This window comes from Emys orbicularis, chromosome 1, assembly GCF_028017835.1.
Source record: "Emys orbicularis isolate rEmyOrb1 chromosome 1, rEmyOrb1.hap1, whole genome shotgun sequence".
NCBI lineage: Eukaryota > Metazoa > Chordata > Testudines > Emydidae > Emys > Emys orbicularis.
Window position 1 is genome coordinate 90,892,974 of NC_088683.1, and position 26,422 is coordinate 90,919,395.

General features: G+C 42.2%; 1 protein-coding gene across 1 annotated transcript in view; it reads left to right on the plus strand.

The window, feature by feature from the left end:
- ANO4 (anoctamin 4) overlaps window positions 1–26,422 on the plus strand; it is a 189,506-nt gene that overhangs the window by 69,940 nt on the left and 93,144 nt on the right. Inside the window, exons 5-8 of the mRNA XM_065408353.1 lie at window positions 8,888–8,988; window positions 9,189–9,290; window positions 13,157–13,201; window positions 22,793–22,924. Of these exons, the coding sequence (XP_065264425.1) occupies window positions 8,888–8,988; window positions 9,189–9,290; window positions 13,157–13,201; window positions 22,793–22,924 (380 nt within the window). The remainder of the gene's footprint in view (window positions 1–8,887; window positions 8,989–9,188; window positions 9,291–13,156; window positions 13,202–22,792; window positions 22,925–26,422) is intronic.

Here is a 26,422-nt window from a genome sequence, read left to right on the forward strand (position 1 = left end):
AAGATTACTGACCAACCTCTTCAGGTTTGGACCCCTCCCCCAGAGTCAACGGCTGTTTCCTGTGTCTTCTCAGGTTAAGAGAATGCGATGGGCAGGGAGAGAGAGAGGTGTGTGTGATATCTTGGGGTGTTTGCCCCTCCTTTTATAGTTTGTAGTCCCTCTTTGAAAAATATTTCCATCGGAGAACCAGGAGACAAAGAGTCTATGTAGAAGGATGTTCCCTGCTGGGGTTTTTTTTCACCTGTTTGAGCTTCCTTTGTTTTCCCTTCCTGCTTGATGACTTTGTTTACTGCTTAAATGCAAATTAAGGCAAGCACATATTCCTTTGTTTAGGACAGGTTTAGAACATGTGTTAATAACATCATACAGGGGACTCTTATAACTTCACATACAGTGTAGCCACACATATTTTATCAGGATATTACTAATCAGCAAGTTATGAGTTTTCAAATGATACCTCACAAGGGATACTTTGAACAAAGATTATTACTATAGCATGTAGGGTGTGAATGCAAGGGTGTATGCTGTCAGAGGGAGGAATTTTTTTAAGCAGGGACCTTCTCAATAGAATTATACTGAATTTTTCTTCAGACAGTTGTAGTCAAGTATCATCCAAATGAGTCAAGCCTATTCTTACCATTTCGTTTTGCTTTAGAATCATTTCACTGATATCCTGAGTGCTCACAAAAACTCTGCCATTTACTTCTGCAGATTTTTGAGAGTTCCTCTCCTGATTTGTATCAATCAAGTTTACAGATTCCTGCAGTGCATCAAAATGTTTGTGCACCATTAGTAGTCTGTATGTCACAGCTGCTTGTAAATCTACTATGGTAGTCTTTTTAAATGAGCATGTCCTGCTGTTGACATATGGTGGAATTCACAGAGGTACTTAGGTGCCTAACTCCCATTGAAATCAATGGGATCTAGGTGCCTAAAAACCTTTGTGAATCCCAGCAATAGTGGAGAAGTGGAGAGGGAAGATGGCTAACTACCAACTGAAGAAGACTGAAAGGGTCTTTGGTAGATTTGGAACACAGCAAGTTTAAACAATATAAAATTAACTGTCAGAAGACAGCTCCTCAAAATATCACCAGGTCCAGCAATCCCAGGGGCAGCACAGCTGCTAAAAGTCAGATAAACAAAGTCCTGAGTCAAAAGAAAAGTGGGACAGGAACAGACACGTGGATCAACCCATCCTCACAGAGTTTTTGTACAGACACAGTTGTTGGCTATGTAGCTGGGAGGCATTCTCCACAGCCATCTTTCCTCCCATCTAGAGATAGCTCCACCACTTGTGTTTTCTCTGGTAGTTTTACTCTTCTCTGCATCGTGCAACAAAGAGGGGCAGAGAGAGTCTAAGGCCCCAATCCTGCAAGCTGATTTGTGTTGCGTAGACTCTGGCTTTCATTCATGCACAGCCCTGTTGACTTTAATGGGGTTCTCCCTATACAAAGCAGCTTGGACAGTCCAGGTCTAAGTGACTAACTTCAGCTGTCTATTGTTATATGTTTAAGGTAGTACACTAGATCCCTTTCTGTCATAAGGTAAAGCTATAATAATTCTGTCTGAAATCTTTGTGTGTATTTGTTTTTGTTAAATTTGTAAGAATAATTGTTGGAGAGAAAATAAATTACCTTTTTCAATGTCAAAACAATGTTTCTTCAATAACATCTACAATGCCTCTCATAGGCGATTCATTAGGTGTAAGTATTTCCTTTTCAAAAACTGACTAATGTGAAATAAGTCTGAAGTGGTGAAGAGTTGTTTTCATTCTCTACATTTGGTACATATCACAGAGAAAGTCCCCTGGTAAAATCTGCTACATCTGTAGAAATTAATGTTCCCTGTCTGTGGTGCTAAAAATAATATAGTGCACTTGAGAGATTTAGCCCTTAGCAGTGTCAAACATAAGATTTGGATGCTTACAGCTCCCACTGTACAAAATGAAAAGTTAGTGTTTTAATATATCATTGTTTCCTCATCTGAAAAGGTTTAGTTTGATATCAGTGTGACCCAGGGACCTCTTGATGCCAACTGGCAGAGGGCATAAGGTGTGTGAAAGGGTTACAGGAATCCCCTGGGTCTGGTACTGTATTTACATTCTAGTTCCACCAGACTGTCATGTGAAGTCTCTAATAAAAGCCAATGTCAAACTGGTCATCAATATCATTGTGAAATGCATGTACAAATATTGTATGGGGAGTAATGTATATACACTGAAAAATGTGTTCTTAGGGTTTGTGTCTAGGGACTGGTCACCAACAAAGGTGAGCCAAATGCTAATGAAGGATTGTGGACACTTTAGAGATAGGAAATTAACAGGAAGAGGTAAACAGCAGGAGTTATTCTGTGCAGGGTAATACAATGGACTTTTGAAACTATATATCTGAGGCACAGATGAACCCCTAGAGATTCCTTCAGTCTCCGATGACAAACTGTCAATGGGATTGGTCCTATGAGAAGAGAGTGGTTGAAAACACTGGCGAAAGAACTTGGGGTAAGCTATCTTGTAGGAGATAGGGGAATGCCTTGTTAGTTAAATGTACTCTTTAGAATGTGTTATGATTTTGTTTTATATGTAACCAGTTGTTTCCAGTATTCTTACTCACTGTCACTTGAATCTCTGTTCTTTGATAAACTTATTCTTGTTTTCTCTATACATATATCTAAGTGCTGAGTGTTACGCAGAATTGTGTTTTAAGGTATAAGTAGTACGCTGTGGTGTACTGTCCCTTTGGGAACAGCAGGCCTGATAATTCTGTGAACGTTCAGTGGATAAGGGGCTGGACAGTACAGGGAATGCAGGGAGCCCATCGCTAATCTATACAGAGAATGCAAGGCCTGCAGACACCTAAAAGGCAGTGCTTGTGTTGCCAAAGGCTGGTGGAGTCAAGGAGCTGACCCACAGCTGACACAGACAAGACTTCTTCACGCTACAGGCAGGTGGTGGTGAGGCACCACCCTGGTTACCCCTGGGAAGCATCCCAATCAAATAAATGTGTTTGCAGGTGTATAAAAAGCCATCTTCTTGTTCATGTCCATTCAGATTTTAGGTGTATGCCTTTGTAAACCCTCACATAGTTAATATTTCAAATTCCTATAGTGCCTTTCAGTTCAGAAGAAACCCTAACTCGGTTACACTAATGTAAATCCATTGAAATCAAGAAAAAATAGATATTTTAATTGTTGCAGGTTTCTGTCCCAGATGCCTCAAATCCATATCCATTCAATGCTGGCTGTTATGGTGCCTCTTGAAAACTCTGAAAGTTAGACCATAGCCATGCAAAACTCTCCCATAGAACTATTTATGCCTCATCTGCCTCCATTCTCTAGGAAGCATTATCCCAGTCAGGGGGTATTGTTTCAGCTTCACTGATAATAATTCTGAATTATCTCACAGTAGTATCTACTTTTTTCATGGCAAGTGCATCTGAAGTGACAGTAATCAGATTTAAAAGGCTCTCTTGTTGTTCCTTTAGTCTAAGGAACTTGCAGCCCTTTGTTTCATACTACAAATTGCATTGCTCTACAGTAGACTCAGGTATGGAGATCTTAGTCACACTTCGGGCAAATGGCCTGGCCTAACTTTTTGCTCAAATCAGCCCCCTCAAGCTTTGTCTACACTAGGGCAAGTTTTCAAACATCTGTCCCTGTTGCTAACAACATAGTCAGTTCCACTGGTGTTAGCAATGTTGGGAGTTTGTCAGCTGTTAATGGTATTTAAGTACTGTGTCAATTAGACCTGCACTGAGCAGGATTAGATGACACATTGCTTATATACTGGCAAAAGCCAGCAGCCTGTCTATGCAATGGTTTCCGGTGTTGCTAACATCACTGGAGTTGAACTGGTGGAAAAATTGTATAAAGTTTAACTTTATGTCCCAGTTTCATAACAGGATTTCACAGTCTCAGTAAATTAGTTTACAAAGTAGTGCTGTGGCTGAGTTTCTTCATTTCAAAGTTACGCTATTAATAACTGCCTGTTTCTTTTGTTGGCCAATTTTTAAAAATCATCCTATTTGTATCCTTAACCAAATAATAAGACTACTTCATTTTCTCTACAGTTTTCCTACAAGTCAAAGGCTTTACTAAAACTGTGTGCACTCTATTCCCCTGACTCTCCAAACCTGTAATATTATTGAAAATATTTATCATTATCTAGGCCTTAAAGAAGACATTATCCATTATTTCTTACATTTCTTTAATCCATCTGCCTATTATATTAATATAATATTTTGCCTGGAACTAAGGCATATTGACAGGACAGTAATTACCTAGATTGTTGTGTATGCATATTTTAGAGATTTTGGCACTAGTTTATCCTTCCTCCAATTTTAGGACATTGCCTCTTTGGATTTTACTGCAGGTTTGCAGAACAGTAATCAATACAATATGAGTGCTTGGTTTCTTTGTTTTTTTCAATAGTTCACTCTACAATACTTACTAATTATTCTGCACTGTTGATGTAACAACGTAACACTTGGAAGCCATGGATTTTGTACTTCCTGTACTACTTAATTCTAAGAAACTACATTGAGTCTGATTGTACAGATGGAAGATCATTAATGCAAATAGACCAACTTTGAGAGAGAGGAGAAAATGCAATAGCCTTTCTCTTCTACTTATTGCATAATGGTCTCAGCAGGAGCAATTCTGTCTTTCTGTCATTATCTAGGCCTAGGGTGCCTATCACTGTGATAACTCAGCACCATTCATATCAGCTTATTTAGACCTGGTCTACACATAAAGTTTAACAGCATAGTTAGTTTGGGGGGTGCCTTATTTTATTTTTTTTAACCAATGCTGTTAAAAGTTCTAGTGTGGTTGCAGTTATAACCCGTATAACTCTGCTTCTACCAGTATATCTTATGCAGTTTGGGGGAAACAGGATAAGCTATAATGGTGTAAGCACTTTTATCCCATATAGCTGTGTTTATATTAGAGGGTATAGCCTGTTCAACTCTTCCCATATAACTGTATCAGCAAAATGCTCCTAGTGTAGAAAAGATTGTTAGTAAATAATTGAGGGTATCATGCAGGTTGTGGAAACTTCTTGATACAATTTTCAAACATTTTTCTAAATTTTCCATTCAAGGATAAAGTAATCTGATCGTTCTAAGCCAGTTCCATTTTCCATTAAAAAAAAAAAAAAAAAAAAAAGACAACAAATGTAATGCTTGTGACGAGTTAGTAGGTTGATGGCACTGGAGACTGAAGCCCATTATTTGTGCTACACAGAAGCAATGAAAGTGTCCGTGCTGGCCTGTTTTGGAGGCTGGAACTGGAAGCATTTAGATTTAAATGGAAGAGATAATTAAAAGGACTTGTCAGAGCTGTTTTTCTATAGAAAATTGGGTTTTCAACTAGACAAAAATTTTAGTGAAAGTGTCTGCTTGCCACTAAAATTTTTGAGGTTTATGAAAAAAACAATTTGCCCCAAAATTTTGAGTTTTCAACCCAAAAACATGTTGTTTTTTGCTTGTTTGGGATTTTGTTATTATTATTTTGTTATTTTTAAATGAAAAGTCCATTTTTCTTCTCCTGACCAGCTGTACTAATTAAGTCTCCCTGGCCATTCAGTTTGGGCCCTTCTGAAGACTGCCAACAATGGTACTAAGAGAAATATATTTTTACTCTCCTCTAAGGATTGGATTGGGAGTGCCACTGGCCACCAGACAGTTATCATCTGGTGACAAGTTTTAGTCACTAGTGCCCCAGCTCTGATCCAAACAAGTGATATACGGTCCCTATCTCTTTCCTTTTCCCATGATTTTCATTGCCCAGGTTTGTATTTGTTTATCATCTTCCCATCGCTTTCCAGCTGACTGTTCCTGTTGATAAACATGGTTTCGATGTGTCAGAAAGGAGTACTGTTGCATTATTTTTTGTGTCAATAATGTGAAAAATTAACTTTACCTGCTGCTTACTTTTTAATGAGCAAAGCCCTAGTTGTCAGTGGGAAGAGTGGGGAAGTTCTTTCTTTCTGTTTTCTTTTTTTTAAATAATATTTTGTTTCGAGTTGTAATGCGCTCTTTCAAGCAGTAGCATGCAAGAGACTTGGTTTTTGGATTGGAGTGATTTGAGTACTTCATGTTTTTCATGCTAATAAGATCATTTATTTTATATTAAGTAATAAAGGAAAAGGGCTAAACTCACCCTGCTTTACCATGGCTTTCACTGGCATGGTTGAGGCACACAGCTCCCAGAGGTAGAAAATCCACTGTGAAAAGCAGCTGCCAACTTCCCCTGTACTAGGGAGCTCATGAAGAGTTAGCACAGCCTGAAAATTGGGTGGTACTGACTGACTGGGGCTGTGTGACCAGTACAGCCAGGAAGTCCATTGATTCAAGACATACCTGCTCCTATCTGGAGCTCCTGTAATGTCCCAGTGGGAAGAAAAGTTGCCCTCTCTAGGCAGCAGAAACCTAAGGGAGGAGGCAGTGAAAACACCCAACTCGCCTCCCTGGAGGCTGCATCCCCCAGAAGTGCAGAAGGCCTTGCTGAGGCAGAGTGTTGCAATTGCCACCGCTTTGCAACCGTAAAAGTGAATCGAGCCCAATATGTTTATTCATGAAAAATGCAAGTGTAGGTGTTGTTAAACATCTCTTTCCAAGGACCATATGGCCAAAACCTTGGGAAGGCTGGGGTGAGCTATTGCTTCCTCCCAAGGGCGATCTAGAAATTCCCTCTTTATATAGCTTTCTAGGTAGCTGTATATCTGGAGGGGAGGGATGGCGGGGAAGACTGAGGTTTGCCTCTGGCTGCTCTGCTGTACTCTTTCTTAGCACTCTGTACTGAATTGGGCAACAGGAGACTCAACTCAATTTTCAAATGTGGGCTGCAGTGAATGCCACATTAATCCTGCATTTGGGTGCACATTTCAGAATTTAGGCATATAAATCCCCATTCTACATGTCAAAATGTCAATTTGAGCATCGGGATGCAAGATTTCGATATCCTATTAAGGTCCCCAGGTTTGGAAACTGATCCCAGTAAACTTGGCCCGACCAGTGAAAAGGAAAGATTTGATTGCAGAAAAGGCTTGGGGAGGAAAAATGTATTTGTGGTACAGGCCTCCATAGTATTAGTAATCAGAAAGATGTGACCTGTAGGTTGATACTGAATATTATCATCAATAAATGCTTTGGATTTTTCATAAAGATCGGAGATCTAAATTGACAGAAACTCACTATTATCTGTTGCTTCTCTGCAACTGCATAAACATGGTACTAAGTATATATACCACCTACTCACAGTAATATACTGGAGGAGAAAGCCATAGATGAAGCACAGAAAAAGCACTTAGAAGTAGAGAGATACAGTATTTAATTACTAATCGAATGAAGAGAAGATTAACAGAAGCTATCCAAGATATTTTTGTAGCTAAGATGATTCACTGAATATTTTCTGTCAGGTATTTTATTGGGACCTATTTTCTCTCTTCAGTTTAGAAGAAAGCTGCATTTCGTTTTTTATTTCCCAGTCCAGTCTTGTTTTGCATCCACTTTTCTTTTTTTCTTTTAGAATTTCTAATGTTTTTCCTCATGAATTTTAACTATTCATAACTACTGTGAGAATATAACTTTTATATGAATAATTTCCCACTCATCCTCTTCCTCAGAAGACCCCTGAAACCCTCCAAAAGTGTTTTGTTTAGATTTTCTACAGATAAATCTACAGGAATCACATTGCAAGGTATCAGTGAAACAAACCACATCCGATAAAGGAAACATTTTATTTCTCTTGACTACTTACAGATTTATGAGGCTCCTGTGTGAGAGGAAATGTTTAACATCTGAGAGATCAAATTCAGATAATTGTGGAATATCCATCCACCAATATCATTATCCTCATCCTCAGCAGTGAACAGGCCCCCTTTAACTCCAGTCATGTTTCCTGGTTACGTGTTGGTGGGTTTTGATGGTTAATAGAGAGCTGCTGTGGCTGTCACAAATTACATTATAAGTAATTCTGTGGGAATTTCACAGGTTTTTAAAAAGTATGTGAACAACTAACATTGTGCCTACATGGACAGCTATCAGCATTCTTCTTCATTACCTCTTTATACCCTGTCTTGTCCCCCAGCAACCACACAGTCCCCTTACGTTTCCCATGTCCTCTCCATACAGAGCCTCACTTTCTCTCCTGGCCACCAGCAGTGCTGAATTCCTCCCCTCATCCCTCTCTGTGCACCACTATACATTCTTCTGTTAGGGTGATAGTCACTCTGACTCTGACATCCTGTATCCTTTTCACCCCACCATGGGGATTGCAAGGATTGGGGGCGGGAGGGAGGTCTCCTCACCCTCTACAGTCTGTGGAATTTCCCCAGGTGGGAGAATGCAGATAGCCCAAGGTCATGCTGATAAAACCATGTCATCGTGTATTCTTTTTCTTTCATGAAAACATATACGCATGAACATGTGGTAATATCTGCTGCAGTATAACATACCTGGAAAAGAGACCCCAGGTTGGGAGATCCTTGTGTCCTGTAGAGGGGAGAAGTAATCAGGCCTCTTGTATGCTATAGTGGCAGGATCAGATCCAAGCCTCAACCTCAGTCTGTTTCTCTCAGGCTAGCAGGAGCTAGGAGTGCATGTGAAGCAAAGCACTCAAACCTGAGGCTCAGATGAGTATTTCTTGCATCGCTTCCTGCCCATCCGCTGTCATGGATACACTTTTCTGGAGGAAGACAGCCCATTGGAAGCAAATCATCAGAGCAGTGTCAAGGATGAAGTTTTTTATGTGCATGTGTGCATTTGTGGAAAGAAGAAATCCTTGCAATTCTGAAACATATCTGTGGGTAGGTGAAAATTGACCAGTGTTAAAGTTTCTTTGTTCTATGGCCCTCACTTGGCTTGGTGGCTGTTCTGTTTTTCTGTTACAGTCATCTTTAACGAACAGTGATATCATCTTTGTGAAGTTGCATGCCCCATGGGAGGTCCTGGGCAGATATGCAGAAGTAATGAATGTAAGAATGCCTTTCAGGTAGGTGTAGTTACATTTTGTGCTCAGGCTTTACTGTAAAGAGAGTGTAAAACATATTTAGAAAATATAAATGGAGTGACATAGATACCATATTCATTGATATTTCTTGTTAATTTGCCTGCAATTTTAGTACAATAGCAGTTTTAAATTAAGGCGACCTGTAGCAGCGCAGCTATTTTCATGGGGTATTCTATCCTTAGGCCCTTTAACCCCTTCACTGCCGGAGCCCCCTGCATACTCGTGCGCTGCTGTTTTTTAAATGGACATGTCCTTGAAATCAATGGGCAGTCGAGACGATCCAGGTACGTACGGCAGCACAGAAGGTGCATGTCTGTTGGACGTATCTGGCATGTTCGGCACCTGTAAATTGTCTGTCTGTATAGTGTGTAGTTGGGGAAATACAGAACATAAATAAGCATTCTATCTAATAGAAGACTGGAATTCAGACGGAAGATTTTCTTTTGAAACACAGAGTTTCTCTTTGAAGGAGTAGAAATGGTATTCTGTGCTACTGATGGGCAAATGAATTCCAAATGGTCATTCAGACCCACTTTTCTTTCTTGTCAAATATGATTTGTATGATGGGTTTCAATCCTGATATTAAAAAAATCAGTTTTATTCTACTTGTTATAAAAACTTTGTTAAAATAGTGTAAAGTGTTTGGCTTAAATGGACCAAACCCAAAGCTTCAGAGGTTCTGGTTCTCCTTTCGCTTCACTGAGATTACATCAGTATAGCTCCACTGATTTAATGGGGTTACTCCTGATTTACTCTGAGATGAGCAAGAGGAGAAGAAAGGCCAGAGTCACAAATGGTGATTGAGCCCAGAGTAAAGCCCCTCAGAGAACTTCTGTGGATGTCTCCTCCCCATTTTGAGATGAAAATGTGCCTTTTATGTACTACTGTGTTGTCATATTCTTAATTATTAGGAAAATGAAAGATGAATTAAGGACAGGTTTTCAGGCTCAATCTGCATTTAGTAGGATTTTTATTTTAAGACAAACCTCAGAATTCTTTAGCCTTGTTTAACTTTCCCTTCTGTGTGTTTTTAACATTAAAAAGGAAAAACAATGTAAATTGTATCATGAGTGACTGCAAGGGTATTTAAAGTGTGCTACAAATATTAAGACAATGGGCCAAGTTCACCCAATGTAACTCCACTGATTTCATTGGCATAACAGTAGGATGAATTTGGCCCAATAAACTATAATAGCTCTTGTTTGTCAGGTGGGAGCATGATCCAGCAAAAAGTAGAATTTTGGGTGGAAAACCTGGGCCTTCCTGGTCTGGCTTGCTTACCAGAAGTCACCATTTTCAATAGACAGCAGTTTCAACATGCGTTTAGCTTATATTTAAAAACTAAAAATGACAGTCAGTGGTTCTTTGATGTGCTACCTGTTCATGGCTTCATTCTTTGCACAGCCATTGCAAAGTATTATGTCAGTAATCTATAATATGAAGTCACTGCAATGTTACTGCAAAAATGTGTACTAGACAAAGTTTTTGCTTAAAAGTTTTATGCCCAATATTTTAACAGTAACTTAACTGTTTAGATTGTAAAAACAAAGGCCAACATATATCTGCCTTGGTTTTTGTTTTCAGTGCCTAATCTGAGACACTTATGCTCTGATTTTCAGAGCTCCTGAGCACTTGCAGTTCCTGATAACTTACGTCTCAGCACCTCTGTAAACCAGGCCTTTTGTATCACAAGCAGGGGACCCAACATTAGTAGACACTTCTGAACATTTGGGCCAAACTAGGCAGCATTTTCAAAAGCACTCAGCATTGGCCTAACTGTGCTCCCACTGAATTCAGTGGGAGAATTAACATAGACGTCACTAGGGGCAGGCCCGCCAACGGGGGTGGGGTGTGTGCAAAGGGGGCAATTGCCCAGGGACCGGGGCGATTTAAAAGGGCCCGGGGGCCCCCAGCTGCCGCCGGCAGTGCAGCGGGGCTAAGGCAGGCTTCCTGCCCACGCTCGCTGCACACCACTCCCAGAAGCAGCCGGCACGTCCCTGCAGCCCCTGGAGAGAGGGTGTCCGTGTGCTGCCCCTGCCCCAAGTGCCAACTCTGCAGCTCCCATTGCCCGGGACCTGCAGCCAATGGGAGCTGTGGGAGCGGTGCCTGTGGGCAGCAGCGCGTGAAGACCCTCTGGACCCCCCGCCTAGGAGCCGCTGCCAGAGGGGTGTGCCGGTCGCTTTTGGGAGCCATCCGAAGTAAGCACCGACCCCCTGACCTCCTCCTGCACCCCAACCCCCTGCCCCAGCCTTGAGCCTGCACCCAAACTCCCTCCCAGTGCCCGCACCCCTTCCCACACCCAAACTCTCTCCCAGAGCCCACACCCCTTCCCACACCCAAACTCCCTCCCAGAGCCCGCACCTCCTCCCGCACCCAAACTCCCTCCCAGAGCCCGCACCCCCACCCCCTCCTACACCCAAACTCCCTCCCAGAGCCTGCACCCCACACCCCTCCCTCACCCCAACCCCCTGCCCCAGCCTGGTGAAAGTGAGTGAGGGTGGGGGAGAGCAAGCGACTGAGGGAGGGGGATGGAGTGAGCAGGGGGCGGGGCCTCAGAGAAGGAGCAGAAATGGGCATGGGCTCAGGGAAGGGGCCAGGCAGGGGACGGGGCAAGGGTCTTTGGGTTTGCACGATTGGACAGTTGCCAACTCTACTGGGTGGGTAAGGGGAAGCCCTGGCTGTGCCGGAAGAGCACGCCTAGCAGCTCAGCCGGCAGCTCACTGGGCACCAGCAGCGAAACTGGCAGCTAACTGGGCACGGCTTCTGTGTGCATGAGGGCCCATTGACTGTTCTGCCCTGGGGCCTGGAATTACTATCAGCGGGCCTGACTAGGGGTAGTGTTAGGTCAACACGGAGTGCTTTTGAAAATCTACTCCACAATCTCGGCTTTAATGATCTGCAAAATATCTTACATTATTTAAATTCTAAATGCTGAAAGTAATTGAAATTGATAACTAATTTTCATACCTCTATCGTTTAAAGCAGCAATACAGCTTTTATTTTCAAAATTTGCCAAACATAATTGCTTCTAAGGCACTAATGGATATTGCTCTGCTATTTTAAAATATGTCCAGATATGCAGAATGAGCTGTGTGGTGTAAACCCTTCATTTTCCAGAACTGGTATAGCTCAGCATTAAATGATGGAACATTTCAGAATACATAGAAACTGCCTTGGGTTAACAATGACTTCCAGTGGATGACAAAGTCAAACTAAGGAGCAGGAGACTGGAGTTCAATAAGCCATCCAAATCTTGCCGTAAGGAAGATTAAGACACCCACACCTGAACTGCCCTCAAATTTTTGAAATGTGTTAAGATGCTGAAGGCAATGGGCCAAATTCTGGCAGGCACTGTGCACAGGAGCATACCAAGAGAACAACAACCAGCAGCAGGACTCAAAGAATGGGGCGGAACCAGGACACCCCATTCTGTCTCCAACCAGAGCTGATAGGGATGTTGCTCTGCAGGCCCTCTGTGACAAGAGCCAGGAAGGGGCAACCTGGGGTTGAGTCATAGGAGTGAGGGGGTATGGTCAGAATGCTTATACTTGTGCACTCCTGACTCCTCACTGACCCCTATGCATGCATCCCTCCTCCACCCCTGCCCATACACAGTCTATATGTTCATCTGTTTGGGGGGGGAGGTTATTTCCCATAGACCCAGCATTTGTCCTGATAAATACTGCATGTATGGTGGTATAGTTTAGTGTCAGGCTTTGGTTTCCACTTTCCTGGATTTTTAAACATTCCCCTATTTAAACAACATGTAATTTATCCAATGCTATATTTAATGATTAAATTATTGATGTTAAAAGCATACAATTTAATTTATTCACATTTGTATTTGCCTTGTAAAGAGCAGACATCCATTTGCTGAATCCTTTGAAACCAAAATGCCTCTGAATCCCTGTCCTCCAGGCATTATAAACAGCAGAAAGAAAAAAGTAATGACAAAAACAATTACTTTCCTGCAATTCAAACAGTGCCAGAATTTGTCTTGGGCTCCTGTGACAGTTCTGTTAATCTCTCTTTTTAGTCTCTTCCTCCACCTCTTACAGGCTTCTATCTTCAATTTCCTTCCTTGCTAGTTCATACTGTAACTGACGATGGGTTTTCTTCTCGACTGGCTTCATTTTTGCTGTTCTTCCAGGAGAAAAATCTATTACCTGCACCGCCGGCACAAGTTCATGAACAGGTTAGTAAATCACTCGAGTTGGTGTATTTTTTTGGCAGATCAGACTTCATAGTCAAACTCTTGGGAAGGTTCAAGTTGTAAAGAGAGTTATTAATGTACATTCAAGCCTACCATTCCTGCAAATACAGTGGTTGCACTTTCAAGGTTTCTACCATTTGAGAGAGAGATTATCAGTTTGACCAGTTTTTCCCATTTTAAGTATAGGGAATCTCAAACTGGTAGAATCTTTTAAAATGGAAGAAGCTTTTTCAGTGCAACAATTGCAGCTATTTCTCCTCCCATGTAGCTTAGTAAGGAATTTTGGGAGGCTAACAATATCATTAGAATCTGTTATTTATTATTCACTTTCAGCATACAATACACCCTTCCTCTCTGGTGCTGATGTCAGTGTTATTTATTTATTGTGCTGTCAGTTGCATAGTGCTTTACAGTAATAGACAATGAACCAAATTAATCTCTGGTGTAACTCCATTGAAATCAATTCAGTAACATGAGAGATGAATCTTTCCCAAGTTCTCTGCCTTGAAGCGCTTCTGCCCAGTTGCTGAATGCCTTAAAGACATGTTTGATGCATGTTTTGTATCTAACTTGTAAAATAATCAGAGGTTTTCAGTCTTCACAATTTTCACCCTTTTTGTTTGACTCAAGCATTTCCTTGGCCAACTAAGCAAAAATGTCTCAAAAAATACCGGAGAAATGTACCAGCTTGGCAAGGATCGGTCTGTATATTGGTATTTAGTGCCTGCATGATGGTGGGATTTTCAAAAGTGCTCAGCACTGGTCATACTCTTCACTCCTGGAAGTCAACAGTGAAACTCCCATTGATGTTGTAGTGGTATGGCTGCTTATTGCCTCTTGAGCACCCCCTCATGGACAGAGGTCACTCTACAGCCCCCTGCCTCTGTTGCTGGCCCATCTATTCAGGGGCCCTTTAAGAAGTCGGAGTTCACAAAGTAGTTCAAAGAATCCCCAGAAGGGACCCCAGGGAGCTGTCTGGTGCACACTGTCGTCCCCTCCCTCCAGGCCCCTAAATCCAGTTCAGTGTCCCTCGCTCAGTAGTCCAACACAAACTCTTTCAGAACAAAACACAAACAGACTCAGTCTTCACCCCTGTTTCAGATGGGCACAGCCCTTTCCTTGCTGAGGCTCAGTCTCTCCCCTGCTTCTTGGGCAGGGTCTCTCAATTTAGAGAGCTTTCTCCTGTTTCTTGCAATCTCAGTGACTCTCTCTCAACTCCTCCCCCCGTCCCCTGCAGCTTCCTGCTGCCTTTTACCCAGGGATCACCGGATTCCACCCTGGCTTTGTAATCAAGGCTGGCTTAGCCCCGGGCTCTCCAGACCATGGGCAAACCAACCTGTTACAGACTTCCATGGGAGCAGAGGAAGGCCAACACTGGGCACTTTTGAAAACTCCTGCTCAAGAGTGATAGGTGCTTCACACTGCAGATTTGATAGAAGGTGGATATTTTACAGGTAAAGATAATTTACTGTAGCTTGATAAGTTTATTTGGAATTTATTAAAAATTCAATCTTTTTACTTTATGATGATATTAAATCCCATTATTTCCTGATGATGGTATGATGGTATCAACATTATAGTAAACACACGGTTTCATTGGTAGATGATATATGATCTCTCCATGGAATACAAACCTTTTCCTTGGTGGACAGATGCTATAAATACGAGTCCTTCTAAAGCTTGTTACTGTGGGGAAATAGAGCGGGGGGGTTTCTTTTTGATAGCCAGAGCTTTGAATCTAAAGCCCCCAAAATAAACCCTCCAACAAAGATCTGTTATGCTAACTACTCTTACACAAAGCAGGGCCCAGGTCAGGGCCTAAACTAGACTAAACTGCACAGTTTTCTGCCAAACTCGGTCAAGGGTCATGTCCAGAGGAGGGAATGGAAGAATAAACCCCCCCCCCCGCCGCAGCAGTACTAATGAAATATGTTCATAACTGATGAAATATAATAACCGCAAGGCTTTAGAAATATAACGCAAGTTGCTTGACATTAAGAAATTGTTTTGCAAAGAATTAATCATCCTAGCCCTCCTTTAAGCGTCCCCTGGAAACCCCCCCCCCCCCAAACCCTCGCCGAAATCCCCCGGAAAATGACATATACCAAGTCTTAAGAAATGTACCCAAGCTGGGGCCAAGCACCACCCCCGCGGAAACCACCAAGCGCCCCTCTACCCAAATAAACACCCACTTCTCGGAAAATTAATAAGGAAGGTGGGGGGGGGGGCTGACCCCAACCCCAGTTTCTTAACTCATGACGTATTGTCTGTACTTTGCTTGCGGTTTGACGAAATAAAAGTCCGCCTGCGTGTGGTGCTCGGTGTGTTGGTCTCCGGACTACACCCCAGTGCACTGGTTTGTATGTCAATAAACTGGCCTCAGGCATGAGTCTTTGAACTAAAATCACTGCGTGGGTGATTCTTTCCACAACATTACTTCCCCATTTCCCAAATAAGTGCTGTAGGTTGGTAACTTTAGAATCTCAGAAGGTCAACAAAAAGGGGGAGGGATAGCTCAATGGTTTGAGCATTGGCCTGCTAAACCCAGGGTTGTGAGTTCAATCCTTGAGGGGGCCACTTAGGGATTTGGGGCAAAATTAGTACTTGGTCCTGCTAGTGAAGGCAGGGGGCTGGACTCAATGACCTTTCAAGGTCCCTTCCAGTTCTAGGAGATAGGATATCTCCATTAATTTAATTTAAATTTTTCTAAAGCAATGTCAAGTATGAAGGTATTAGTGGAGTTATATCAGCCTAGGATAAATTCAGCCACAAAGTGCTATAAAAGTCTTCATTCCCTGACACCTACACTGTAGAAAGTGGGCAGATATTGCATACCTGAAGCAACATATTGTTTTTGGCCAGACAGAAAGAGTTAGTGTTTCATGACCACTTGCACTGAATATAAAAACATTCCTGCTCCACAACTGGTGCAGTGCTTGAATGGAGTCACTACTGAGTCTCTCTCCTGCCACCCCAATCTTCACAACTGAGTGGCACTAAATTGATTTGGATTGTAATTAAAGGCACATGGTTGGTTTAACCATAATAATGGCACACATGGAAGGAGCATGCATAGGTTCGTGTGTGTGTGTGTATGTATGTATGTATTCATATTCAATTTTGTGTTTTCATTTGCTTGCTTAATGAGTCAGCGTGCCATTTGAGCCCAGTATAATGAGTGATCTGGTCTTTTTATAGTGTTTAAGTTCCTGGATGACGAAAATACCTGGCTAAATCTAGAGCTCATATTATTTCAGCCCTATAAATAGTTCCTTGAGACAAAAATACCAACCAAACAAAAAATCCTGGAGAAAAACAAGCACAAATGTCAAGGTGTTCAGATTTATTTCCAGTTCTGTAGAATGCTAATATACAACTCCAGTATGAGGCAATGGGGACAGGTTCAGTTAAAATGAGAAATTACTTGAACGTTTGTCCATTTCTTGAGCTAAACCCAAAGCTTTTTTGAAGTTTGGGCAATTTTGATAAAGGACGTGTTTCAGGGTGCAGTCTAGTGCAGGCTACCCTGCAGCATGGCACAACAGTCACCCTGCCCTTAGTTTCCCCCTCAGACAAACACAGATGCGCCCAGGCATTTTAAATAATGTTCTCCCTCTTATTGTCTGTTTTATTACCATAACACGAAATAAACTTTAGAGCTGATTTTAAAAAATTGAACTCTGTACCACAAGAAATTCCAATATTTTTGTCCATTTGTTTTCATTCAGAATTGAAATTTAAGTGTTGATATTTCTTGGAACAAAAAGTTCCAAAAATTTTGATTTGGAAACTCTGAATCTTCTTTTTTATTGAGTTTGTTGACATCATTAACATCATGGGAGTCCCATGTGGCACACCATGGTGGCCAGCCACATGGAGAAACTGCAGTCCATCATGAGAAATATAGCCCTATAGGGGAGAACGAGGGCATGAAGGATCTGGAACTACAACTTCCATGAAGCACTGTGGCAGCTCAGAGAAACACTGAGATTAATGTCGACCCAAAATGCAACATTTTGATTTTCTTAATGGAACATTTTGCCAAAATCAGTCTGCCTACAGAAAATTTTGATTTTGACAAAACTCGCAAAACCCAATGAGAAAGTGTTTTGTTTGAATTTTTTTGACAAGCCCAAAGAAACATAAAGTATCTGTGGCTCTGCTAGATTTAAACCATTCCTCTCCTAGTCAGCGGAATTCTCTACAGCCCTCCTTCCAGCAGCTGCATCACTTACATCCTCGGTGCAGGGTTCTCCACAGCCCTCCTTTTAGGTGCTGCCCTAGCAATCATTTATCCCTTACCTATAGGGTTCTCTACAGCCCTCCAAGGGGTTTCAGTCCTTCTGCCCTTGGTGTAGGGTATCTCACAGCCTTCCTTCTAGGAGCTGTGTCTGAATCCTGGCAAGCTCCCTTAACCTGCCACCATCCTTGCTCTGTATCAGGAGAAACTTCCTGTACTCCCTGCAGGTCTCCCTCACTGTATGAACATCTTATAGGAGGTCCCACCTTCAAGCTGCTGTCATGTGATCCTTGGTCACATGACTCAGGTACAGGCCACAGCTTGATTGCTTAAGCCCTTACCTGCACAGCTCACATTGTGACAGGACCCCAGTGAGGGGATCCCAACATAGATGTGCACACCTCCTGTCATCCTCCATATTCCTTACCCAAAGATCATTCCTTTGGTGGGGAGGAGACCAGACAGCCCATTTTCCTCTTCCAGGAGGTTGGGGTAATAGGTATCTGTTTTGACCAAGAGGGAGTTTTGTGAGGACCGGAAATAGAGAGTCACAGGCGAGGTTGGGATAAATTTGGGAAAGAATCTGAACTTTGAAATGCTAGCTGAACTAAGTCGCTGCGTTTTTAGATGGTCACCTGTAAGTCCTGCAATGTTTTTGAGAAAGGAGCTCAGGAGAGGGACGTCAGTAAATTTTTGTTATGTGATTTTCCCCGCCTTTTTTTCATTATGGTTTATATTGCTCTAAAAGGCACAGTAATCCACACATAACCAGCCAGAATGAATTCTTTCTGTGTAGGCAGCTGCGTGTGCTTCTCTTTTTTCCAAATGCTATCCACTTAGGGCTCAATTCAGCAAAGCACTTAAGCACATACTTAAAGTTAATGACTTGCTTAAGTCCTTGATGAATCAGGGCCCAAGTAGACTTCAACTCTTGCATGTTCCCACATCGGAAGCTCAAGCCATAGTGAACAGTGATTCCTGGTGAAGAAGCCTAGAAATTAGAAATGTGCAAAGTTCTGCTGTATTAGGTCATCCAGTCCATTTCCCTGCCAATGACAGATATGTCAAAAAGAAGCTTTCTCTGCTCATGCTAGCAGCTAGTCTCAGCTGGAGTGTATCCATTGCATATCTTACCTCTCTACCTCTAAAAACTGGTTTAATTGTATGTATCATTTTAAATTTGCTGTTTTCCACTGTTTCACGGTATGTCTAGACTAGAGCTGGAAAGTGTAAATTCCAGCGTAAGTAGATATACCTGCCCTAGCTGCACTAAAACCAGAAGTGTAGCTTCAGTGACATGAGCAGCAAGATAGTCCATCCGCGTCGAATATGTACCTATGGTCTTGAACGGAATCATACTCAGGATGGCTGGCCCCTTCCGCTACTCATGCTGCCACAGCTACACTTCTATTTTTAGCACACTTGCTCAGAGCTAGTGTGGGTATGTTTGCTTAAGCAGGATTTTATACCTTCTAACTCTAGTATAGCCATGCCCTCAGAATCTTTCCAGATCCTCGATATCCCATTTTGGGAAAGGATTATTACTATGTTGTATACTTTTCAGTATCACCTACTGTTCCATATGGCATGTAGTGAGAGCTACCCGGTTGATATGGGTAATGCTAATGAGCCATAGATTAGCCTCAGAGAAGAAATGAAACACAACACATTTTAACTCTTCTTGTCTGAGTGTTGAATGAAGGACAGTGTTTGTTAGTGTCAACACTTTGCTTCTCCCTGCTTTTTTGAGCGAGAGAGAGAGCAGCGTGAAGTAAAATCCTGCATCAGTGGCTGGTGGCCATGCTAAAGCAGCATGAAGGCATCTTCTAAGAGTCTGATCCTTTTGATTGTCAGAGGAGAGAGGGTGGCAATATATTCTAGACATGTTGGAGCACGCATCCCCTTGAGAGCGCTGTGTCAGCAGGGAAGGAATGAGTCCGCTGAGCATGCCAAGGAATCGGAACTTTGTGAATGACAAACCAATCAAATTCCAAACGTGCTCAGTGTGAAGTCAACATGAATAATTTATTGTTCTTAAGTTAGCCCTGTGTGTGCTGAGATAAACGTACAGCAGACATATCTCAAATGTGCACATTGTCTTACAAGATGAATGGGGAGAGGATTGCAGATTAATGAGCTTTCTAATAGTCTTGAAAATCCAGATGATTTTACTCAATTTATAAGCATGAAACTGGATGTTTGAAGACATTTGTGTTGTCCTCCTCTTCCCACCCCCCATTGTCATTAAACTAACACAAAATGTAGTAAAATTGGTCCGGTTTCCCTCTGCAGGAAAAGCTGCAGGTCAAAGAAGATTAAATCCTGTGAAGGAAAAATTCCCCACTATCGTCTTGGGATACCCCTCTGACCTTGCAAACAATGTGCATGAAGTACAAGGCCTTCTGTGTGGAGGCTCTGTGCTGCCACAGTAGATATGGCTCCTGCAGCTCTGAGCCTAGTCCTTGACAGTGTGGTGTCAACGTACCCCCACTGTGGAGGTGGGGTTACAGAAAAATAACACATCCCCGAAAAATCCCTGACAGACTCCTGGTTAAGACTCAGATACTTCGGGTCAGCAAGTAAAAATGCTGGTCACCCTAAGTAAGCGTGAGGATGGCTTGGAATAAAAGTGCTAGCCCCGCAAGCAAACCCTATTAATTTAGAAGACCAATTAATAATGATAAATTAGTCTGCTTCAACTTGGTGGGTGCTAAAGCTGGGGAAGTTATTTTCAAACTCAATTCAAATATTTAATTTATCCCTTTTTCCCATTTTGAAAATTGTGTCTAAACAGATCTCAATTTCCCCATATTGATTTGTTTGTTCAAGATTATTTTAGATGAACATATTTCAGCCAGTGTTCAGTGCTTAATTTGTGCTGGGGCTTGCTGAGTCTGACCCCCGCCAACTCTAGGCTTGGCAGTTCATAGCCCCAGCACCTCTGGGCTCCTAGCCAGCAGCTGCCGCTTTCCGGCCACCCAGCTCTGAAGGCAGTGCCGCTGCCAGCAGCAGTGCAGAAGTAAGGGTGGCAATATCATATCATGCCACCCTTACTTCTGCACTGCTGCTGGCAGTGGTGCTGCCTTCAGAGCTTGGCGCCTGGCCAGCAGCCGCCAGTCTCTGCCCACCCAACTTGGCATGTCCTTCCTTACAAATTTAGCACTGCCTGTGTTTTGTTCATGAACTAGTCACTGCAAGTATTGCTTTGAGTATTTGAGATTCACCATTTGAGCTGGTCACATGGTATTGTGGAGGGAGGGATAGCTCAGTGGTTTGAGCATTGGCCTGCTAAACCCAGGGTTGTCAGTTTGATCCTTGAGGGGGCCACTTAGGGATCTGGGGCAAAAATCAGTACTTTGTCCTGCTAGTGAAGGCAGGGGGCTGGACTCAATGACCTTTTGGGGTCCCTTCCAGTTCTATGAGATAGGTATATCTCCATATAGTGTTACTGTATCCTAATTGGATGAGTGTAGTTCTTAGGGTATGCCTACACACTGGAGCTGGAAGGTATAAATTCCAGCTTGAGCTGACATACCCATGTCAGCTCAAGCTAGCACACTAAAAATAGAAGCGTAGCCATGGAAGTGCAAGGGGCGGTATGGGCTTGTCACCTGAAGTACAATCCTATCTAAGACCAAAGGTATGTGGCTGGGTTGCTGCAGCTACACCTTTATTTTTAGTGGGCTAGCTCTGTCAGAGCTAATGTAGGTGTGTCTGCTCCAGCTGGAAATTACACCTTCCAGATCCATTGTAGAATCAAACTTTCAGTGCAAACATGTACGATTAAGAATTTAAAATGTATTTTCTGTGTCTGTTCTGCTACGTTCACTTAAAATTTCCTGTTTTGGCAAGCAGTCCTAATGGTAAACTCGTTCACTAGAATGCTCACAGAAAGAGAACACACAAGACCCACAAACACAGGCAGAGTAAATGTGTTTAAAAATTTCATCCAGTGTTTGTGAGTACTTACCTACCTTTAGAGAAGACACAAAAGTGACTCCAGTTCCAGAATTGAGGAGCAGAGGATGAAAGTTGCTATTTTTTCTATTTTGAATGGGATTTTGGAGTAATTTGGAGTAATTTTCCCACACTCTCAACTACTTCAGTAGGAATATCTCGAACCCTTTTGACCAGAGATGACGACAGAGAAATCTCAATAACATTTGTTTGGGTTGTGGAGCTGTTTAGCTGATTTTTGATGGGAGGAGAAGAGGCAGTTAAATTTCCAAACTATGGGCTTCACCCAACAGTCACTGAAACAAATGGAAGCACTCCCATTGACTTCAGGTGGTGTTGGATCAGTCCCTCTGCCCGTCTAGCAAAGACTTACCCAGTATTTAACTTTAAGTATACAAATAGTTCCATAAATAGGATTATTCACATGCTTAAAGCTAAGCATGTGAGTAAGTCTTTGCAGGATTGGGGCCCATGTCTTTTACACACAGGAAGTAATAGTGCAGATGTTAAGGTGTTAAGTGATCTTGAGAAAGCAAAACATGTTTTGCAAAGCAAATTTCTTATCGGTGTTTTCTCTGTAGCATTTTTGTTTGGAGTTGGTTTTGATTTAAAATGTTACCCCCCAATCATCTGTAAATCTTCCCCTTCCCTTGGTGACTGTGTGTATCTTTTAACGAGTGCATTGCAGATAAACCCGGCCTTCTTTATCTGCTTGGCCTCTGTTTGTTTTCACCTGCTGAAGTGAGATTATTAAATGCGAGAACTGGCTTTGCTGTCAGCTCTCAAACCATGTGCTTTGAGTAGTGAGATTTGATAAAGTGTGCAGTACCTCAAGATGTTGCAGTTGAAACAAATTAATGAAATGGTTTGTTTTGATAGCCCCCTGTGTGATATATGAGTCTGTGGTAAATAGCAATGAAAGTTTTTTATTTTCCTGGGGTTCTGTTGCCAAAGCTTTCTGTCCTGGTCTCTGCAATCCTAATGTTTACTTGTCCTGAGTGTAGTGTGTCAGTTAATTCCCACATAGAAATTAAGCTTTCTGAAAAGCCCAGGAAATAAAACTTTAGAGAGTTGCCAAGAGTTTATTGAGCTTTGTCACGATTTACAGCGTCATGTACCATAAGTTCTGCTGACACAAATAAGAAGACGCTGCTCTACCAAATTCTGGTTATTCATAATCTGAGGACACTTTGGCTCAAAAATGTCATATCTGGCTTCTTAGTAACCGTTAATTCTGAAGTCTCCTTATTTGTGTGTGTGTGTGTGGGGGGGGGGGAGTTGTAAGTAAAATCTCTCTTTGGCTGATTTTAATGTAACGGATAGGCAGGCACTGCTTGTTCTCTGTCTCATTTGATTTTACCTTTTGTGTACTGCAGGATCGAGAGACAAATCAGCAGGTTTCGAGGATGGTTACCTAGAAAGCCTATGAGACTGGACAAGGAGACACTGCCAGACCTGGAGGAGAATGACTGCTATACTGCCCCTTTCAGTCAGCAAAGGATCCATCAGTGAGTATTTTATGATTTAGTTTAAATGCAAGGCAAAACTATACTACCAGATTAATCCTGACAAAGCCAAAGCTCAGTATATATGTTTAGGAATAGATCCGTGTAGTTTCTCGCCATATCATGAGGGTCCATACAGACCACTGAAATGCAAGAAGTCCATCTACATTTTGGAGGGCTTGTTGAAACGAACACTTCGTTTGTGGCAAGCTGGGGTGTAAATCGACCCTGCATTAATGTCCTGCACAGTAAGTGTCCCCGTGGTCCCTGCTATTGCTCACTAAGGGTATGTCTGCACTGCAGTTAGACAGCCGCGGCTAGCCTGTGCCAGCTGACGGGCTCGCAGGACTTGGGCTGCAAGGCCGTTTAATTGCAGTGTAGACTCCTGGGCTCGGGCTGGAATCTGGGCTCTAGGACCCTGTGAGGTGAGAGGGTCCCAGAGCTCGGGCTGCAGCCCTAGCTGGAATGTCTACACCACAATTAAACAGCCCCACAGTCCAAGCCCCGTTGAGTGCACTAGGGAACTTGTAGTGCGCGGCAGCAGAGTCTACATGAACACTTAGTGCATGCAAGCTAGTGCAGGGTATATTTATACCCCAGTTTGCTGCAAACTAAGTGTTCATGTAGACAAACCCTGAGTATTACACATCCAATCCAAAGTCCATGGAAATCAATAGAAAGATTCCCTTTGATTTCAGTGGACTTTCAATCAGGCCCCTATGTAAGTAACTGACTACTCATGACAATTCCCATAATAACATCTAGGGCCAGATTTACAAAGGTATTTAGGTGCCTAAAGATGCAGGTAGATGCCTGGTAGGATTTACAAAAGCACCTAACTCCCATTGAAAGTCACTAGGAGTTAGGCACAGCCTTATTTTCTATACCTATTCAGAGAGTACCAAAAATATATCTGTTAGAGACTATAGTAACTGAGCCTGCATAGGAAACACAACAACCCCTTTCTTCTGTTTATTTAATGCCAAATAAAAGGTAAAGTGCAGCTGTGCTCTGAAAAGTGACCACGTAGAATATGGCACCTTCTTACACAGCAGATCTATGCCCTGTACATACTCAAAGTCAGATCTGCTTACATCAGTGACCAGAATACATTTGTATTGCTTTTTATTCCTGGTATCACTGCAGAGCAAACACAGCTCTGGAAGAGAGCTGAGTTTTCTTTGTTTGTTTGTTTTCATTATGCACCATCAAAAGAATTGTTTGCTAAATTCCAATTTCAGGGCCAATCATTTATACCTGTGCAAATGCATGAAAAGCCATAGTATTGCACAGATGCCTCTCTGGGCATAGGTTGGCCTGTAGAATGATGTATAAGTAGGAAAGAATCCAGGTTGATTTTTAGATGCCACGTTGAATTTTCAGGGCTGACAATAAAAAACAAACAAACCTTTTTATGCTTGTAAACTTAGTGGACTTAATATAGAAATAAGTGGCAACCATATAGTGCCATGTTTATACAGTCACTTTTCAAATAGAATCACGCTTTAAGTAACAGTGGCTGAAACAAATTATGAAGGATAGGAGAGCCCTTCGTGGACAATTTCAGTACTTGCAGTATGGAGGACAATAACCAGCAACTGGAGAAAAAAACGCATGTTTTGCTTTCTCAAGATCACTTAACACCTTAACATCTGCACTATTACTTCCTGTATGTAAAAGACATGGCAGTACAGACCGAGATGTTAACAAAAAGGTAACTCTATAATGCTGACGAAGCTAAGACTAAGAGCCTGTAGGGGTTCCTGTGGCAGAGTGACACCTGACCTAGATGTCTTTGCTAAACACCTCACTCTGACTATACTATTAATTAAGATTTATATCGATGTATAAAATAGACCCATCTACTACACTGGACGTCTTTTGCATGATTTAAAATAACAATACAACAAAAAACAAAAGCAGCAGCAAGCCCCCAGGGAAACTTGAATAAAACTCCACTCCTAAGAGAAATCAACAAGCAGGACTTTCTCCACCAAACCTCTACCCCGTAAACAATGACCACAGTCAGATCCTGTCAAGGCTGATTCCCCACTCTGGCACTTCGAGTGTAGAAGGTGGGGACCCGCAAGGATTCTAAAAATTAATACTGGCCACTCCAGACTTGTATTAAACTCCCAAGGTTACAGCTTCTCTCTGACCTTGGATGGGTAGATGCTGCCACCACCCATGTATAAAAACCCCTTCAAGAACCCAGGAAGGCGCACTTGGGAATTCCTTCCTGTGGGGTACCCTCAAGCCCTTTCACACACATACACACACACGGGGAAGAGCTGAGAAAGAAAACAAAGGAAATCAGCTGTTGCCACCAGCTAATTAAGCAACATGTGCACAAACCTCTTAGGACACAAAATCCAATTCTGTTCTTAAAAAAGGTAAATTTTATTAAAAACAAAAAGAAAGAAAATACATTTGGAAACTCAGGCTATTGCTAGATTTAAAAAAAACCCACTTAAGAACATAACATAACATAAGAACATAAGAAAGGCCGTACTGGGTCAGACCAAAGGTCCATCTAGCCCAGTATCTGTCTACCGACAGTGGCCAATGCCAGGTGCCCCAGAGGGAGTGAACCTAACAGGCAATGATCAAGTGATCTCTCTCCTGCCATCCATCTCCATCCTCTGACGAACAGAGGCTAGGGACACCATTCTTACCCATCCTGGCTAATAGCCATTTATGGACTTAGCCACCATGAATTTATCCAGTCCCCTTTTAAACATTGTTATAGTCCTAGCCTTCACAACCTCCTCAGGTAAGGAGTTCCACAAGTTGACTGTGCGCTGCGTGAAGAAGAACTTCCTTTTATTTGTTTTAAACCTGCTGCCTATTAATTTCTTTTGGTGACCCCTAGTTCTTGTATTATGGGAATAAGTAAATAACTTTTCCTTATCCACTTTCTCAACATCACTCATGATTTTATATACCTCTATCATGTCCCCCCTTAGTCTTCTCTTTTCCAAACTGAAGAGTCCTAGCCTCTTTAATCTTTCCTCATATGGGACCCTCTCTTACTTACAAGAATTAAGCATCAAGAATAACCTTCTTGATGTCCAGCTTAAAGGTTACAGGCAAAACAAAAGCATTTGGGGTTAGCACAGAGGAGTCCACAAGCCATAAAGAAATAAACAGAGATAAACCTAACCGCTTCTTCCTAGACATTTCCTGATCTACTTACATATCTGGGGTTTCAAATGAGTAGTTTCTAGGTATGCTTTGATGATTTTTCATACCTGGCCCAAGCTCTTACAGTATAGCTGCAGCCCTGTCTCTGCTTCTCCCTGAGAACAACAGACAGGCAAAGGGGAAGCTTTTTTTCCCAGTTTTAAAAAATTCTAGCCTTCCCATTGGCTCTTTTGGTCAGGGGCCCACTCCCTTCCTTCTACCTATGCAGGGAGACTTTTTAACCCTTTACAGGAAAAGCAAGTAGAGAACAACTACTAAGAGAGATTTTATAGCTAACTAGCTGGCTGGGTGTCCATA